Source organism: Squalius cephalus (assembly GCF_949319135.1).
Source record: "Squalius cephalus genome assembly, chromosome: 15".
NCBI lineage: Eukaryota > Metazoa > Chordata > Actinopteri > Cypriniformes > Leuciscidae > Squalius > Squalius cephalus.
Window position 1 is genome coordinate 875,001 of NC_137136.1, and position 19,509 is coordinate 894,509.

General features: G+C 35.5%; 2 protein-coding genes across 3 annotated transcripts in view; both read right to left on the reverse strand.

The window, feature by feature from the left end:
• The window catches only part of azi2 (5-azacytidine induced 2), a 27,004-nt gene extending 22,279 nt beyond the window's left edge, over positions 1-4,725 (reverse strand). The window contains exons 1-2 of the mRNA XM_079893677.1: positions 4,568-4,725; positions 2,291-2,510 (exon numbers count right to left, since the gene is read on the reverse strand). Coding sequence (XP_079749803.1) covers positions 2,291-2,503 — 213 coding nt within the window. The 5' untranslated portion in view covers positions 2,504-2,510; positions 4,568-4,725. The remainder of the gene's footprint in view (positions 1-2,290; positions 2,511-4,567) is intronic.
• A 3,468-nt stretch (positions 4,726-8,193) lies between these two features.
• On the reverse strand, positions 8,194-19,266 carry ncoa7a (nuclear receptor coactivator 7a). Of its 2 annotated transcripts, XM_079895522.1 has the most exons (7): positions 19,186-19,266; positions 15,612-15,762; positions 13,950-14,078; positions 12,678-12,830; positions 11,202-11,297; positions 10,128-10,201; positions 8,194-8,467 (listed from the first exon to the last, which is right to left on the reverse strand). In XM_079895522.1, exons 1-7 carry the CDS (start codon positions 19,209-19,211, stop codon positions 8,332-8,334), a joined length of 765 nt encoding a protein of 254 aa, XP_079751648.1. In that variant the 5' UTR covers positions 19,212-19,266; the 3' UTR covers positions 8,194-8,331. The 2 variants fall into 2 exon arrangements, with proteins under 2 accessions (XP_079751648.1, XP_079751647.1); XM_079895521.1 differs by lacking the exons at positions 15,612-15,762; positions 19,186-19,266 and adding an exon at positions 14,354-14,502.
• Between the last annotated feature and the right edge of the window lie 243 nt (positions 19,267-19,509).

The following is a 19,509-nucleotide window of genomic DNA, read 5'->3' on the forward strand; positions in this document are numbered from 1 at the left end:
TGAAATCCACCTTCTCTCCTCAAGATATTCTACCTTCTCATTTTATAAAACAGGTATTTGACACTGTTGGTTCAGATGTTCTGCATATCATTAACAACAGTCTTTCATCTGGGGTTTTCCCTGCCTGTTTTAAACTCGCCACTGTGACTCCCATTCTCAAAAAAACATCACTTGACTCCGCTGTATATGCTAATTACAGACCCATTTCCAACCTGTCTTTCCTATCAAAAATTCTAGAAAAAACGGTCTTTATACAGCTGCAACACTATCTGCACATTAATTCTATTTCTGATATTTTTCAGTCTGGTTTTAAACCCCTTCACAGCACTGAGTCTGCTCTTTTAAAAGTTCTTAATGACATTCTAACAACGACAGACGCTGGCGATACCATGGCTTTAGTGTTATTAGACCTGAGTTCAGCTTTTGACTTTGTAGATCACCAGATTCTCCTATCTCGGCTAGAACATTCGATCGGTATCTCATGTATGGTACTCAAATGGTTCCAGTCTTTCCTATCTAACAGAAGTTTTTCTGTTAGATTAGGTACTCATTTATCTTCTGCGACCCACCTCAATTGTGGGGTACCCCAGGGATCGGTTCTGGCACCCCTACTTTTTTCATTGTACATGCTTCCTCTGGGAACAATTATGAGTAGATTTGGTGTGTCGTACCATTGTTATGCGGACGATACCCAACTCTACATACCCATAAAATCTAAAGATAGCACTACATATATGAGACTGCAAGACTGTCTCCACGAACTCAAGCTATGGCTCACTAACAACTTCATGCTGCTAAATGACGACAAAACCCAAATCATCCAATTTGGTCCAAATGAGCTCTTTGACCGACACTGCACTGATCTTGGTACCCTCATGCCATACCTCACTTCTGAAGTTAAAAACTTAGGTTTCTACCTTGACAGTAGTCTTAAACTGACCAAGCAAATTAATGCCACTGTTAGAGCCAGCTTTTATCATTTACGACAGTTAGCCAAAGTCAAGCCATTTTTAAACAGGAATAGCTTCGAAACAATTATTCACGCTTTTATTTCAACACGACTTGACTATTGCAACTCACTATATGTTGGGTTACCTCTCACCTCCATCTCTCGTCTTCAGATGGTCCAAAACGCGGCTGCCCGTCTGCTCACTGGCAGCCGAAAGCGAGATCACATCACCCCAATCCTACGTTCTCTGCATTGGTTACCGGTTCGATTCAGAATTGATTTTAAAATTTTATTATTTGTTTACAAATCTCTTAACAACCAAGCCCCCAAATACCTTTCCGATTTAATTATCATTCATAATCCATCCAGATCACTCAGATCAAGAGATCATCATCTCCTGGCTGTCCCACGATCTCGCTTAAAACGAAGAGGTGATCGGGCTTTTGCAGTAGTCGGCCCTAAGCTGTGGAACACCCTACCACTACATGTTAAATCAGCCTCCACACTAGCTGAATTCAAATCTTTGCTGAAAACACATTTTTTCTCTAAAGCGTTCAATGTACCATAACTTGTATGTTATTGTCTTGTTTGTTTGTTTATTTTACTTATCTTACTGTACAGCACTTTGGCCAACCAAGGTTGATTTTAAATGTGCTCTATAAATAAAATTGATTTGATTTGATTTGATTTGTTTTGAGAAAGTAAAAATGCAGAATGTTTCCTGTGATGGGCAGGTTTAGGGGCAGGGGCAGTGTGTGTGTGTGTGTGTGTGTGTGTGTGTGTGTGTGATGGGCAGGTTTAGGGGCAGGGGCAGTGTAAGGGGACAGAATGTACAGTTTGTACGGTATAAAAACCATTACGTCTATGGAGAGTCCCCACAAAGATAGTGAACCAGACATGTGTGTGTGTGTGTGAGACCTGTGTGTGTGTGTGTGTGTGTGTGTGTGTGTGTGTGTGTGTGTGTGTGTGAGACCTGTGTGTGTGTGTGTGTGTGTGTGTGTGTGTGTGTGTGTGTGTGTGTGTGTGTGTGTGTGTCACACCTTGTCCTCCAGCTGTTTGACTCTCCTCCTCAGGAGTCCGTTCTCTCTCTCCGTGTGTGTGTGTGTGTGTGTGTGTGTGTGTGTGTCACACCTTGTCCTCCAGCTGTTTGACTCTCCTCCTCAGGAGTCCGTTCTCTCTCTCCGTGTGTGTGTGTGTGTGTGTGTGTGTGTGTGTGTGTGTCACACCTTGTCCTCCAGCTGTTTGACTCTCCTCCTCAGGAGTCCGTTCTCTCTCTCCGTGTGTGTGTGTGTGTGTGTGTGTGTGTGTGTGTGTGTGTGTGTGTGTGTGTGTGTGTCACACCTTGTCCTCCAGCTGTTTGACTCTCCTCCTCAGGAGTCCGTTCTCTCTCTCCGTGTCCCTCAGCCTCTTCTTGATGTCCTCGTACGCCGTGACGAGAGCGAAGTGCGACGCCACCGACTCGTCTCCGGCACACACACACACCGGGCTCTCGGGCGGCCCGTACGCCTCATGCTTCAGGATACAGATGTCATCGTCCACCGCGGGAGACTCCATACCACAGCTGCACACACACACACACGTATATATACAGTCAAACACATGTATTCAGACTCCTTCAACATTCCTGACATGATCATCAGTTTATTCGCTATAGTTTAGAGAATGGTGATAAATATGAGCAGAACTCAGTTGATATTTGACTGGTTTTGTCCGTCCTTCTGTTAGACTGTCTCACACATGAATTATGTTGAATATCTGTCAGCTGTTAAATTTAACTACACAATTAGATAATACCAGTTTAGCTCAACCAATCACCAAGCAATGCTTCATTGTGTTCAGTCTGTGTGTAAAAGAGCATTAGCAATTAAAGAAAACACACTTCAGCAAAACATGATCAGCTCAAAGTGTCCCAATCATTTCTGGCCCCAAATCTTTATTAATGTCACTGGTAGTCTCTGTATGAAGAGTTTGTGGGTATAATATGTCACAGTTTACTTTATTCTGCTCTCCTCACTTACACTAATGAACTATAGTGTCCTCATCACACTAGTGAAACAATATCACAAATTATATCTGGTGAATAATTTTTGGTTTGATTGTATATATATATATGTGTGATATTGATACACTATATTAATAATTATTTGTACTATTATACATTTAATGCACAGAAAATTATTAATTTATAAAGAGTCAATGATTCAATGATTTGTTTACATCATCACAGTCTCTCAATGTGACATTTATTTCTGTTTTAGTAAAAATATATTTGTATAATTATTGTCATTTATGACTATGTATTGTTAAATAAATAATTAAAAATACTACAATTCCTTGTTTTCATTTACTGAGAAACAGTGTGGAAAACATGCCTTAATTATATAACTATATTTTAACTGTATTTTAGTATTATTATATAATATTTTACAAGTAATATTTAATATAATAATAATAATAATAATAAGTATTATTATTTAATAAATTCAACAACATCAAAATATTTAATACTTTAATAATGTAATAATACAATATTTATAATTTTCATAATATAAAAATACTTAATTGAATATAATGTTTTTTATTAATGTAATAATTTTATAATTGTTAATAATTAAAATATATATTTAATAATTGAATAAAATATTAATACTTAATTTAATATAATAATTTAGCAACCTAATAATATATAATTCTTTAATTTTGTAATAATATAACATTTATAATTTTCATAATATATATATTATATAATATTAAATACAATATATATTTATATATATATAATAATTTAACACCTCAATAAAATAATTAGTTATTTATTAAAATAATAGGTCTTAAATGAATATAATAATAATAGTTCTTAATTTAATATATTATGTATTAGTTTAATATTTTATTATTTAATAACTCAACAACATAATATATAATACAATAATAATAATAATAATAATACTTAATTTAATATAATATGTATTATAATAACCACAAAGAGTACTATTAATAATAATAATAATAAATAATATAATATTTAAACAATTATAAACATAACAATGTTCACATGAATTCTACAATAATAATGCTATGATAATACAATAAATATTATCTGTGACAAATTATTTGACATCTTTTAAATGTAGTCTATAATAAAAATACTTCAATATGTGAGAAATCTTATAATATTTTAATTATATACATGCTATAATATTTATAATTCTATAACATAGTACCGCTAAAGTGAAACCAATAATGACATATGATATTACTAAAAACATCACATGCTATAATATATCATATCATAACATTACAAAACATCTTCATATTAATATTAATAATAAAATATGAATAAGGTGTCTCTGTATGACGGGGCTTTTATTATACAGATGATTTCTGTCAAACTGAAACAGAAAGCAGCAGCTTCGAATAAACACGAAAACAAGCGACAGTTCGGAATAAAACAAAGTAGATGAAAATAAAAACGCATTACATTAAATATGTTTATAATGCGCGGAGAATCAACGCGTTTCTGAATGAAGAGCTTCATCTGTCAGACTGGCGTGTTTACATTCATCAGCTTCTGTTTCCTGTCAAACACACCACAGGTAAAACACGAGCAGGACTCACCAGACAGCAGTCAGTTCGGACAGCAGATATAAACCATGATAAACAATAAAAACACGAGATTTAAGAACAAGCAAACACACAAACACACGCAGGAAAATAAACCAGCAGCAGCACAAACACTCTCCAGGAAGTGATTCTCTCTCTCTGCTGACTCCACTTCCGGCGGAAACAGAACTGCAGCGCGCGCGCAAAGCCTGTCAGTGTTTCTGCACTCTCGTGCCACTCTAATTGGCTCATAAATCCGAGAAGTTTGATTTATTTCGATGATAAAGAAGTTCATGATTATGTACGTGTTTTTGTGGCGGTTTTCAGCGCGCAGTTGTGCTGCAGTTACAGCGACGCGTCGCGAGGGGGCGACAGAGACCAACGCAGTGCATAAATAGATTTAGAAAATAATGGAAACATTAATTCAAACTATAAAACAGTGACAGGGGACTACAGTAACATCAGACTACACGCAAACACACTGCAAGCAAAGCAAACTAGGAGCCCAGTTGATGTAGTTGAAAATATAGTTTTCTGCGATGTTGACTTTCCTCCACGAGGTGGCGCTGCTGCTCACAGATCAAACCTTCACGGGCTCAAGAAGAGATTTATTCTGACATAGTTTTTGTGTAAAGTACATTATGCAGCAAACTAATACGAAATACAGTTAAGTTGAAGTTGCACGTGGTCATCAGATCTGATTTAATCACTCTAATTACTTTAAAGATAGCAAATAACACGTGAAACAATTTTAACCTGAAAAGGAATCAATTTGAAATAAAAACAATTTTAATATGTAAAAAAATAAATAAATAAAAAACGTTCACACCAAGGATGATAACTATGCGAGAACGATAAAGATACAGATAAATCGTTCTAAATATAAAAGAATATCAGAATCCCCACCACAACTATAATGATAACGGCACTGAGAAACAATATCACTGGAATCGCTTACAGAAATATATATTTTTCAGCTGTTAAATGATAAAAACAACCTGCTTTAAAGAGCGCGAGCATTTAAAGGGATAGTTCGCCCTAAAATGGGAATTAATTCATCATTTACTCACCTTGCTGTTGTTCTAATGTCGTACGCCCTTCTTTCGTTTCTTTTTTTAATCTTTATTTCTCACACCAACGGCCAAGGGCAGGATTTTCATTAAATAATACATTCAATTTCAGTTTGTTTTACACTAAACCGTAAACCCCATCATACACCCGTGAAACATAAGACGTGTGTCTCACATGGGATCTGTGATAATTTTGCGTCTTTTTTTTTTTTAAAAGCTTGATGCTGGTCGCTATTCACTGCCATTTTTAAAAACTTCTCCCTTTTTGATCCGAAAAAGAAAGAAGGGGATATGACACCACAGTGAGTGATGACATAATTTTTATTTTACAACTGTCCCTTTAAATCTTGATATGAACTTCTTGATCCTGTAATCCTATTTCACAAATAAAGATGAAATGAAGCACATGTGGTGAATCTGAGCACTGGGAATCTGGGAATCTGAGCACTGGGAATGGTGTTTTCTTCAGGTAGTGCTCATTCTAAATGCAGAACACAGTGACTATGACATGATATTACACTATACCAATACATAATTAAAATGTAAGTACTCTGAAAAAGACTCTAGACCTTTTAATCTGCAATAAACACAGCTCATTATTTCCATTCGGGACGAAACAATTGATTGGTTTGGGCGACTGTCACTCACTCTCGCAACCATGGCAACCACCCCTGTTGCTACAGGATCTGCCCATATGCGCGCGCACCCGTTTGATTTGAGGAGTGCAAGAGAGGCGCGGAACCTACGAAGAGTAAAATTATGGCAGAGAAAGAGCATTCAAAACTCAAAGCACCTGCATATGCAGTCAGCGAAGGCAAACAAGGCAAAACTACTTCCTCGGACCCTGAACGACCTCCTCTGCTTCGCCCTCGACCCCGGACCTGTCCTCGAGCCGACGAAGCGGTACTTGTCTCCGGAGTGTAGTCTTCATCAGAGTCAACAATGTTTTCATCATGGAAACTCGCAAAACACCGTATATGTTATGAATCTTACACGAAATTCATCTTCATCACAGTGTAACTGATGGTAATGGAAAAACGTGCATCAATGCAACCTGTTTTTAGCTTTGCCTTGTAAATATAGCTCGTTACCTATAAATATAGCTCGTTACCTATAGCCTAAATATAGCTCGTTACCTATAAATATAGCTCGTTACCTATAGCCTAAATATAGCTCGTTACCTATAAATATAGCTCGTTACCTATAGCCTAAATATAGCTCGTTACCTATAAATATAGCTCGTTACCTATAAATATAGCTCGTTACCTATAGCCTAAATATAGCTCGTTACCTATAAATATAGCTCGTTACCTATAAATATAGCTCGTTACCTATAAATATAGCTCGTTACCTATAGCCTAAATATAGCTCGTTACCTATAAATATAGCTCGTTACCTATAAATATAGCTCGTTACCTATAGCCTAAATATAGCTCGTTACCTATAGCCTAAATATAGCTCGTTACCTATAAATATAGCTCGTTACCTATAGCCTAAATATAGCTCGTTACCTATAGCCTAAATATAGCTCGTTACCTATAGCCTAAATATAGCTCGTTACCTATAAATATAGCTCGTTACCTATAGCCTAAATATAGCTTGTTACCGAATCAAACAAAGTATATTTTAAACTTTACCAGTGTCGATATGCTAGCTTGATAGTGAGTACTAAAAGAAATCTTATTTGTTTATATTTATAGTGATAAAGTTATGTATTTTATTACATGTGATTCTGACATGATGTGACTGCATGCACTGCACTCTTTCCTCTCCACCATAGACAGTATATAAACTCCACTCGTCTCAGGTAAATAATAAATGCGTCTTCCAGCTGAGCCTGAGCGTTTGGCGTCGCGCGTTCGTGTGTTTTGGGGGCGTGGCTTTGGAAGGAGCCCAGAAGGGAGGGGGTGGAGTGAATGGAAATAATGAGCTGTGTTTACAACAGTCGTGAGAGGTCTACAGACACTCGATTTTTATACTCTCTTTTTCAGAGTACTTACATTTTAATTATGTATTGGTATATAAAGACAGTTTAAACAAATTTGAAATGTTTTTTTTTTTTTAGAAAAATCCTACCTACCCTGCCTTTAATGCAGATTTAATGTTGTATACATCCACCGTTCTGATGAAGAGAGTGTGAAACAGACACAGTTTCCCAAAAAAACATGTTTTATTAGACGTCCAGAACCCAAACGCAGCGCCAGCACTGCACAATAAACACAACCCAACAACACAACTCAACACTTACAGTGATCACACAGTTCTTTAAATACAGTAAAAAAATAAGTTGTAGTAAAATCATACAATCACACAGAGAACCATTTTTTCTTTTCAAATCCTTTTCCATGGATATTTTGTAGTCGGAAGCATTGGTCCTCTATTAAGTGCATTTTAAAGTAAAGACTCAGTAGTTCTCACGGGTTTCGTTTCAAAACTAGTGTCAGTCTGAAACATGTGCGCTTGAAGCTTCAGATCTTGAGCAATGCAGTTCATGTACCGTCAGGTCTCTTCAGCCGTTACTGTTACGGGAAATGGGAACTGAAAACCCCCAAATCTGCCTCGACTTGTCTGCTTCACATTTACATTGTTGTTGGTCGATTTAGCAGAAGCGTTTATCTAAAGCCGGTTACAAGTGAGGAAGAAGTTATCAGGCCAGTTCCTCCGGTTTCATCGGTCGTTTGTCGAGATGAAACATCAGTGATAACAGACTCAGACGAAGGTCCACACCTCCAGATCCTGAACGGTGAAGTCGTGATGAAGACTGAGAGGCCGGTTGCAGAACGTGTCGCAGGAATAACTGGATCCTCGATACAGGTCGGCGTCCAGCCACAGCCCGAACGGACCCCTGCAGGACACAACAGCACACAGAGTTTGATTAGAGTCTGTCTTTCAAAGCTCATATTTACATTCATGCATTTGGCAGACGCTTTTATCTGTTTTAACTCATATGTGACACTGGACCACAAAAACAGTCACAAGGGTCAATTTTAGAAATTGAGATGTATACATCATATGAAAGCTGAATAAATAAGCTTTCCATTGATGTATGGTTTGTTAGTATAGGACAATATTTGGTTGAGATGCAACTATTGTAAATCTGGAATCTGAGGGTGCAAAAAAATCGAAACATTGAGAAAATCTCCTTTAAAGTTGTTCATTTATATTGGCGATTGTGCTGCATTCACTCACAATAATACATGTTTTATATATTTACGGTAGGAAACTTACTAAATATCTTCATGGAACATGATCTTTACTTAATATCCTCATGATTTTTGGCATAAAAGAAAAATCTATAATTTTGACCCATATAATGTATCGTTGGCTATTGCCACATTAGTAACAGCATTAGTATATTTGATCAAACAGCATTATTATATTTTATTATATATAAAAATGATTAATTTCCACAACAATAAAACAAATCATATGGACCTATTATTATATTATATTAAATTACACAACAATAAAACTTAAATCATACTGGCCTATTATAATTCTTATTATTATATATAAATGAATTACATAAATATGATTAATTTTCACAACACTAAAACATAAATCATACGGGCCTATTTTACTATATTTATTATCTTATTAAATAAATATAATTAATTATAACAACATTAAAATGCAAATCGTTCAATCCAATTTTATTATTATATGATATATGACAGAAATCAGATAAACACAACAGAATTAAATCATTAATTATTCGTATGACAATGAATCTCCAGCACGACGCCTGTACATTTAATCAGTTCACTCATTCCCTGCATGGGAATCAAACCACATGAACTGTTTTAATTCATTTCTTCTATGAAATATAAGCCTGAATGATAGAAATGCATTTTTGTCATTTTGTCTGGAATTTTTTTAATTGAAAAGCATTTTTTTCACAGTTTGTTTCATCATCACCGTCTATTTTAGAAAGCAGAAGCTCAGATATGATGTAATGTTGTGCTGAACAGAAACAGAAGGATCATTTACACAATAGATCTTTATCTCACTTCCACATTCAGAAAGCAGAAGCTTCAAATACCGTAGTAGCGTAAAACAACTTCCCCTTTATTCCGCATCAATGGCAGTGATTACAGTACAGGGCTGATGCATAATTCATCTCACACACCAATCGGCGGATGATGAGACGAAGTAGAATTATTATTACAGTGCAAAAGTTGCCAATGGTCAGATGTATATCCGACTTGATTTTGTTCATGGGGAATTGACTGGATCATTGGATAATTTGACAAGAAAATACTATTTCTTTGTTGTATTTCTACTTTGTTGTATGGACGCTTGTTTCCGCCACAGAATAAAAAATAAAAAACTTAACTGTGACTTTTTATCTCAGAATTGCATGTTTATATCTCACAATTCTGACTTTAACTCGCAATTGAGACTTTTTATCTCACAATTCTGAATTTATAACTCACATTTGCGACTTTAGTAAATTAGTAAAATTAGTAAGTTAGTAAATTAGTAAAAGCGTGATAATGCCTTACCCTCCTCCTCCCATCTGAAGCGAGTCCAGGAATCCTCTCACAAAGTAGGAGTTTTCTCCACTCCAGCGGAAAATCTGCACATGAATCAAACAACAGGTCAAACTACAGGTCAAACTAGAGGTCAAACTACTGGTCAAACTAGAGGTCAAACAAACTACAGGTCAAACAAACTACAGGTCAAACAAACTACAGGTCAAACTATAGGTCAAACTATAGGTCAAACTAGAGGTCAAACTATAGGTCAAACTAGAGGTCAAACTACAGGTCAAACTACAGGTCAAACTATAGGTCAAACTAGAGGTCAAACTACAGGTCAAACAAACTACAGGTCAAACTATAGGTCAAACTACAGGTCAAACAAACTACAGGTCAAACAAACTACAGGTCAAACTAGAGGTAAAACTACTGGTCAAACTAGAGGTCAAACAAACTACAGGTCAAACTACAGGTCAAACTACAGGTCAAACAAACTACAGGTCAAAAACTAGAGGTCAAACTAGAGGTCAAACAAACTACAGGTCAAACTAGAGGTAAAACAAACTACAGGTCAAACAACAGGTCAAACAAACTTCATGTCAAACAAACTACAGGTCAAACAACAGGTCAAACAAACTTCAGGTCAAACAAACTACATGTCAAACAACAGGTCAAACTACAGGTCAAACTAGAGGTCAAACAAACTACAGGTCAAACAAACTACAGGTCAAACAAACTTTAGGTCAAACAACAGGTCAAACTACAGGTCAAACAACAGGTCAAACAAACTTCAGGTCAAACAAACTTCAGTTCAAACAAACTACAGGTCAAACAAACTACAGGTCAAACAAACTACAGGTCAAACAAACTTCAGGTCAAACAAACTACAGGTCAAACAAACTTCAGGTCAAACAAACTACAGGTCAAACAAACTACAGGTCAAACAAACTACAGGTCAAACAAACTTCAGGTCAAACAAACTACAGGTCAAACAAACTTCAGGTCAAACAAACTACAGGTCAAACTACAGGTCAAACTACAGGTCAACAACAGTGCATGTGTTCGGGTGTGAGATATGAAGATCAGAGCGACCCGTACCTGAAACTCAGGACTGAAGCTGTAGAGGAACGTCTCTCCCGTCCCGTAGCAGAAACTGCTCACTCGGAAAGGGTCCGAGGAAAACGCTCCAAACACCTGAGGATTGAAGGAAAACTGGTTGTTTTAGCGCAACTTTTCACCATTTTGATGCTACACATGCAAGTCAAGTCAGTTTTATTAATTTCTACAGCGCTTTGTACAACACAGATGGATTCAAAGCTTCTGATAAACAGGGAAACAACAAGCAAACAGAATCCAATTCTGCTGTAAAGCTGATAATCAGATCAATTCAGTTCAGTGTTGATTCACTTCGGTTCAATAACTGAGTAAAGTTCATCAATTATGAAACAAGCTCAATTCATCTATAAAGCAGTAACACCAAGGTCAAGCGTTCAATTCCTAGTGAATGCAAGAACTGATTCATTTTATACTTTAAATTCAATGCAAGTCACTTTAGATAACAGCATCTGCCAAATGCATCAATGCAAGGATGACATTTCAGATATGCAAATGGTTTTGGAGGTTATAATATATGTGTGAGCGGGGCACAAACTAACACACACGGTTTAAAACTTTCCACACACACCAGCATGACGAAACCTAGTGTATTTACTAGTCGCCATAGCAACACTATATAGAGAAAAAATGCGCCAAAATTAAAACATATTTGAGATATCACTGAACATTTATTTAAATATTGCAAATGTAGATTTCTTATGTTAATTTTTCATCTGTTTTTTTGTGTTTATTTAAAATGAGACAAATCTAATATTATTTTAATCTTATATCTGTTCTTTAATGCTGATAACAGCAGAAACACTCGCCGGGTTTAAACACCAGTTGCTCAGGCGGGGCATGTTGTCACACTGCGTTACAATGAGCCCCTATTAGAATTATAATATTCTATTCTATACTTTTATGAATTCTATTGAGAAACCATGAAAAAAAGATAAAAAAAAGACAGTCAATGTTCAGAAATTATTAATTATTAATATGTTTTGAATTATGCTGTATAGCTGTTTGTTTTCAAACTCAAATTTTTTTTTTTATTATTAAAAAATGCCATTATTTTATATGAAAAAGTTAATAATTGTATTTTACTGACAAAATATTTTAGTTTGTATATATATATTTTTTTGATTAGATCAGATAGATTTTAATCTGTCATATGGTCATGTTATTATGAACCCCAGCTACGGGGCATGTTGTCACATTTCACTTCCATTATTTCGGGGTAAATCAAGAATAAAGTATACACTATATTAATGAAACAAAACCACATAACTGTACAAGACTTGTGAAATTAATGTGAGAATAAATAAATAAATACTCTGAACTGAGAAAGTCAAAAAGTGTTATTTTGTGCTCCGCTCTCCTCTAACTTCTTAATTATTAAAGTGTAATAGGTTTAGTGATACAGTAACAGACTGAGGGTTTGACTGAACGACACACACACACGTGCACCTGTAAACACACCTGTTTCTCTGAATCCTTGATGACCATCAGAACTGGTCTGTCTATGTCTCCCATCTGCCGGTACAGTGTTCTCAGACTGGTGCCGTGCTCCGCCGTACTGTACACCAGTTTCCACCGGTAACCTTGAGTCCGTGCGGGAATCTCGTTCATCAGCTGCGGAGACACACATATACATCAGTGCATTTCATCAACACGTGCATGTCTTGATCAGAAACATGCATGAACTACAAACCCATTAACATATTTACTGACAGAATGCTTGATATAAATATGTGTCTCGAGTCGCACGGGTATATCTGTGGCAATAGCCAACAATACACTGTATGGGACAAAATGAACAATTTTTCTTTTATGCCAAAAATCATGAGGATATTAAGTAAAGATCATGTTCCATGAAGATATTTTGTAAATTTCCTACCGTAAATATATAAAACATGTGAAACAATGAATGCAGCACAATCATGAACATAAATGAACAACTTTAAAGGAGATTTTCTCAATGTTTGATTTTTTTGCACCCTCAGATTCCAGATTTACAAATATTGGCCTATCCTAACAAACCACACATCAATGGAAATCTTATTCATTCAGCTTTCAGAAGATGTATAAATCTCAATTTAAAAAAATGGACCCATCTGACTGGTTTTGTGGTCCAGGGACACATATTATAATTAAACTTGACTACACTTTATTTTAAGGTGTCATTGTTACAGTGTAATTATATATTTAAGTACTGAGTAATATTAAGCAACTACATGTACTTACTATAGGGTTGAGGGTTAGTTGCATGTAATTATGCATAATTTACTGTTATTACTACGGTAAGTATATGTAACAAGGACACTGTAAAATAAAGTGTTACCTTAAACTTTATTTGGAGTACTTCTTTATTGCACAATGCACATTTCTTAATATTAAGCCTAAAATGTGTTTAAGGATAGTATGATCTCTGTATAATATCATTCTTTAAATGCAAGATATTTATAGTGTACCTAAAGTATTCTTGCAATAGTTCCACTTCAGCACAATCAGTATTTCATTGGACCTCAGCACTATTTCTGGACAACTAACTAAAGTGCATTAAGTGCAAAATTAGTTGTTCCAATTTAGCAGACTTCAAGTAAATCAATTTAGTACACCAAAAGTGCAATTGCAGGGTATTTACATTAAGTACATAATATGTAAAAGTAATACACTTAGCATAAAATAAATGCATTTCAAATGCATTTATTTTTCACTAGGGAACTTTGATCAGAAAAGCGCATCACTCACTTGTTCGAGATGGTGTTGGTTCAGGATCTGACTGTGGTTTATTAAAACTGGCAGAAGATCTTCAGATTCAGAGTCTGCAGAACTGCACACACTCGGACAGCGCTTACTCTGCGGCTTTACAGTGACAATCTGGAGGAAAACAGATGAGAGAAGCATCACTGACTGAAACACACACACACACACACACACACACCTGTGCGAGAGGAGTTTCACTAACACTCATTCCTCAACCCGTACTGTAATTAACCATGCTTTCATTATGGTAAAAGTGTAGTAACCATCATTTTTGGTGGATTGAATACCATTTGTATAACCGGTTTTACTAAAAAACGATGGTTAGCAAAACCACGGTTAATTTGTGGTTATAGTTGAACTATAGTAACCATGTTTTATTTGCAGCTCACCTCTACAAACGGCTCCTCAGATCCATTGGCAAAGTACAAGATCTTAATGCTCTCTTGCATCGGCCTCATGTTTAGATCGAGTTTCTCCTGTGACTAGAAATGAACTGTTCGCTAGTAGTGTTCTACCCGCTTATATCGAGTTTGTCCTCCCGCCCATCTCACATTGGCAGCGTGGTTTCGTTTAAGAGGAAAGAGGAAGCTCGCCAAATATGGCGCATAATGATGAAAAAAAAGCATGTTTCTGCTCGTATGAGAATTTACTACTGGTTTTCTTTTCTATTCCACCCACAGGAAAACAAAACGAGATCTTGATGAACTGCCGTTCGAAAGTTTAAGATCAGTAAGATTTTTTATTTAAATAGCTGTGATTTAATAATATAAATAGTCAAATATCTGTTTTCTATGTGAATATATAGTAAAGTGTAATTTATTCCTGTGATCAAAGCTGAATGTTCAGCATCATTACTCCAGTCTTCAGAGTCACATGATCCTCCAGAAATCACTCTAATATGATGATTTGATGATCAAGAAACATTTATGATTATTATCAGTGTTGAACACTTGTGTTCTTTTGAAATAGAGAGTTCAAAAGAACAGCATTTATCTGAAATAGAAAGTTTTTGCAACACTACTATTCAAAAGTTTGGGGTCAGAGAGATTTTTTTTTTTTTTTTTTTTGGTGTGGGGGTGGGGGGGGGGGGTATAAATAAATGAATACTTTTATTTAGTAAGGATGCATTAAATTAATGTGTAAAGACAAAAGTGACAGTAAAGACATTTATAATGTTATAGAAATGAACTTTTTATTCATCAAAGAATCCGGAAATAAAAATGGTCCATAAGTGTTTTCAACAATGAATGTTTCTTGATCATCAAATCCTCATATTAGAGTGATTTCTGAAGGATCATGTGACACTGAAGACTGGAGTAATGATGCTGAACATTCAGCTTTGATCACAGGAATAAATTACACTTTACTATATATTCACATAGAAAACAGTTCTTTCAAATTGTCATAATATTTAAAAAATATTATTGTTTTTAATCAAATAAATGCAGCCTTGGTGAGAATAAGAGTCTTCTTTTAAAAACATTTAAAAATCTTACTGATCTCAAACTTCTGAATGGCAGTGTATATATAGATTATTGTTATTATACATGATCCTGCTTGAGTTAGAGTCACGGTCTCTGTTCTCGGGAAAGTGCATGTACTTTGATCATATTAATGCTGAATAAATGTGAATTTTGTGCAACATACCTTCCAGTTTTTGGGGTGAGAATTATTGAGTAAAGTGTTGATCACACTGAGGGCTTCTGGATGGACCTTCAGGAAGTCCTGCTTGCTGGTGTGTTTACTGTAAATGATCTCAGGAGACCACTGGACAAAGAACGTGTAGAGATGATCCACCCTGAAGGAAACCAAATGCACGCTTGAGTCGTCCAGCTCAAATAAGATGCACATTATAAAAGCATTGACATGAACTGTAACTCAGAGCATTTGCATGTAAAAGTGTGTGTTTCACTGATGCACATTGAGCGAGTGCACTGGATTTAACCGCAGAAGCTCGACTGGTCCAGCAGACTCTAATGCACGACTCTATAAATAGACTCTATGCCTGGAAGTTACAGTCGTTGCTCGTAATGTCGACGTCAGACTCCAGTTATGCAACGAGAATTCCTTGAGTCCCGCTGCCATTGGAGAACAGGCACATCTGGGAGTCATTAAGACCCTTTCCCAAAACACGTCCGAGACTGTTACAGTAACTCAAGACTTCACTGGAAAACAGCTTGAGACAAAAAAAGAATATAATAGCTGCAAATTACGCTAACCTACGTAATGCATCCTGACGAGGAGTAAACAGGAGTGATAAAAGCGCTATATTAATGCTTCTTTCATTCATTCATTCATTCATTTATTCATTCACTCTCTCATTCATTCATCCTAGCCTTTTATTAGTGCAAATGGAAAGATTTCAAAATAAGAAAAGATTGAAAGAGTGAGTGTTGCAACATTCAGAATTTAAGAACAGGTTTGCTTTGAATTTGAAGTGAAGTGCAGTTTTCTCGTTCATTTATGCATTATAGATACAAATTTCAATTAGATGTAATTTATGGAGCTGGCTCATATTTAAGTTTTTATGGGTTAGTCATACAAAAAAACAAAAAATGCACTGACAGCACTTTCATGCATTTAATTTCACTTCCTTAAATCCCTCGAATTACACTTTTAATAGTAAAGATTCCTGAAGCGGGTTCGAGACGCCACAGAAGAACCATTTCTGGTTCCCCAAAGAACCGTTCAGTGATCAGTTCTGAAAAGAACCATTTTTAAATAACATTTTAATAATCCAAAGAACCCTTTTTCACATTAAAGAACCTTTTGTGCAATAGAAAGATTCCACACTCTTGAAAATAAAGGTTCTTTATTGAGAATAATCCTTTACACTTCCATCCCGATCATCTACTAACTGTAAGTAACTGTGAAACTGCATTGACTGTTAGGTTCAGGTTCGGGTTAGTAGAATAAGTTGACTTACAGACTTGTAAAGTTACTTAAAGTCTAAGGTGGAGCATCAAAATAGAGAGTTAGCAGATATTAAGCAGAGAGTCATTAATATTGTAATACTGTTAGTTGCGGAGTTACTGTTTGGCCGTTTACACATGATGTGATTTAGTCGATTGGATCACAAGTGGACGACTCTAAATACAGATGCTCGTCCACTTTTGACCACTTCCACACTGTAAAAAATTGCAGTTAAATTTACGGTAAAAAAAAAAACGGCTTTACGGTAAAAAACATTTTTCGGCTGTGGTTGCCAGAAATTTACAGTAAAAAATACGGTACCAACATTTTAGGTTTTACAGACTTAATTTAAATTTACAGTAAAAAAAATATATTTTATTATCTGATATAATGTTAATTTACCGATCTGTTGAAGTGCTAATATCTGTTTTGTACCATTGTAATACAATGATAACCACCAATCACAGCGGTGATGAGAGTCACATGATCAATCAAAGCTCATCACAAGCAGTTTTACCACATTAAAGTTAATATTAATATATAGAAACTGCACAGTGTCACACACACACACACTGAACACCATCATGGTAACACACATGAAATTTTAAAAATGCAATAAACATTAATTTAACAACATTAAATGTAACATAAAACCCTAATGTACATAACGGATTAGAAAAAATATGGGAATGTCAATTTACGTTTTTTTCACTATAAATGATACAATGACTTTCACTTCCAAAAACTGGAAATTTAAGGGTATTTTACTGTAGAATTACTTTAAATGTATGGTTAGATCTATCACAGTTATTCACCGATAGTGTTAACCGATAATTCTTTATATTTTAAATCCGATAACCAATATATTGGCTAAAAAATCTGAATCCAAATTTTGATATATATATTTTTTGAGAGCCTGATTACAAAAGCAAAAGTCTCATCAATGAAAAGCAGCGCTAATTAACTTAACCAAACGCATCCTATGTAAGATTAATCAGATATTTATACAACATAAACATAATATTACAACTTATATCTGCACAAAAGTTGCGAAAGCACACGTGAACTTGACATGAAGGTGCTCAGAATTACAGCAGTATTTTGCACTCGTTTTCAAGATACAAGACAAACATTTTTCATGTTTTTGAATTTATTTTTTTACTTCTAACAAAAGTTGTGATTAAAAAACTCTTAAATAGAAGCTGTCAGTCTCAGATGTTTGGAAGTAAAGAAACGAAATGAACACAGAACTTCATTTTAAAACTCTCCAAATCTTCCATAGCTATTGGAATATGTCAGGAGCAAACAGTGAGACTCTGATAGCCACTGTTTCCTCAGGAGGCTTTTACAAGAAAAAGAAAGTTTAAAGAATGACGTCAGAAAGAGTTTCCTGCATTTGGAAAACCCTAAAAGACTTGAAGCCAAAGCACACACACTCACACACACACACTCACGCGCGCGCGCGCACACACACACACACACAGACGCACCTACCCCATTCCTTTAAATAAATATAGAGTGTACTGGAATTGTGATATATAAAGTTCTCAGTCCAAAAGCACAAATATGTCATGAGAACATGCAAATAGCGCACAAAAACGGCATATATCATGTCCAAAGCTACGCCTGTAACTTCTCAGTGTTGTGGAAATGACGGAGGTGGAAATGACATTTTAGCAGTTTTTCTGCAATATTAGCACACCCTCATGTCAGGCTTAGAACTTAGCATGTTGTTTACTCATAATAAACATAAATACATTATTTTCATATTTGTAATTTGTAATTGTAATAAAAAATTAGAGAATTTTACGTTTATTGTTCAATAAACGTACAACTCTGTAACTTTTTTTTTTAAGTTCACTTTTTAAAACTTTTTTCACTTCAGCAATAATCTGCCAAGTGTCGTCTTTGAAAAGAGATCAAACTTAAATCTGTTGCTCTAAAGCATTGAAGATTTACCACAGTTTAAATTGGAAATGTAATTTTCAGGTCTACACTCAAAAAGTGAATAAATGGATTTTAAATACAGTGTAATATAATTTAATACCATAAAAATCCCCTAAAAATACAAAATATTAAATAAAAAAACATTATCGAACTAAAATATAGTACATTCATTTCATTGAAATAAAAAAATACATTTCGGTCATTTTTGACCGACACGAGCTCCAGATTAAGAGCGCATGGATGTTAAAGGTTCTACATGGAACCTTCGATACCAATAAAGAACATGTTTCTGCAATGCATGGATATTAAAGATTCAAATTCAGCAATGAAAGTGGAATTTAAAAGCCTGTGAGTCACTTACTCTCCCACGCTGTACGCCACACCCATGTCGAGCAGAAGAGCGCAGACGGAGGATGAAGATGAAGATGATGATGTTCTGAAGGCTCATATCCACACAGGAGCTGAACGCTGCATTTATACCAGCACCTCAGCTGAGATAAGCTGCTTTTGCACAAAAACCCTCCCAGAAGGGCCTTCAGGGCCAGTCATTGCTGGGCATTTCACAACTGCGTTATAAGGCCAGGTGAACCATTAACCCCAGTGGAGTTCTGTGCTGACTGGAGTTATAGAGTTATAGAGTGATCTCAGAGATAAAGTCCTGTCCTGAGAATGGAAGATCAGCTTC

Coding starts and splice junctions, on each gene's coding strand:
- ncoa7a (XM_079895522.1), bottom strand. CDS start 19,211: ATGGGTGTGGCGTACAGCGTGGGAGA. Junction 12,831..13,949: donor ACCAACACCATCTCGAACAA/GTGAGTGATGCG, acceptor GTGTCTCCGCAG/CTGATGAACGAGATTCCCGC. Junction 8,468..10,127: donor CTTCAGATGGGAGGAGGAGG/GTAAGGCATTAT, acceptor TGTGTCCTGCAG/GGGTCCGTTCGGGCTGTGGC.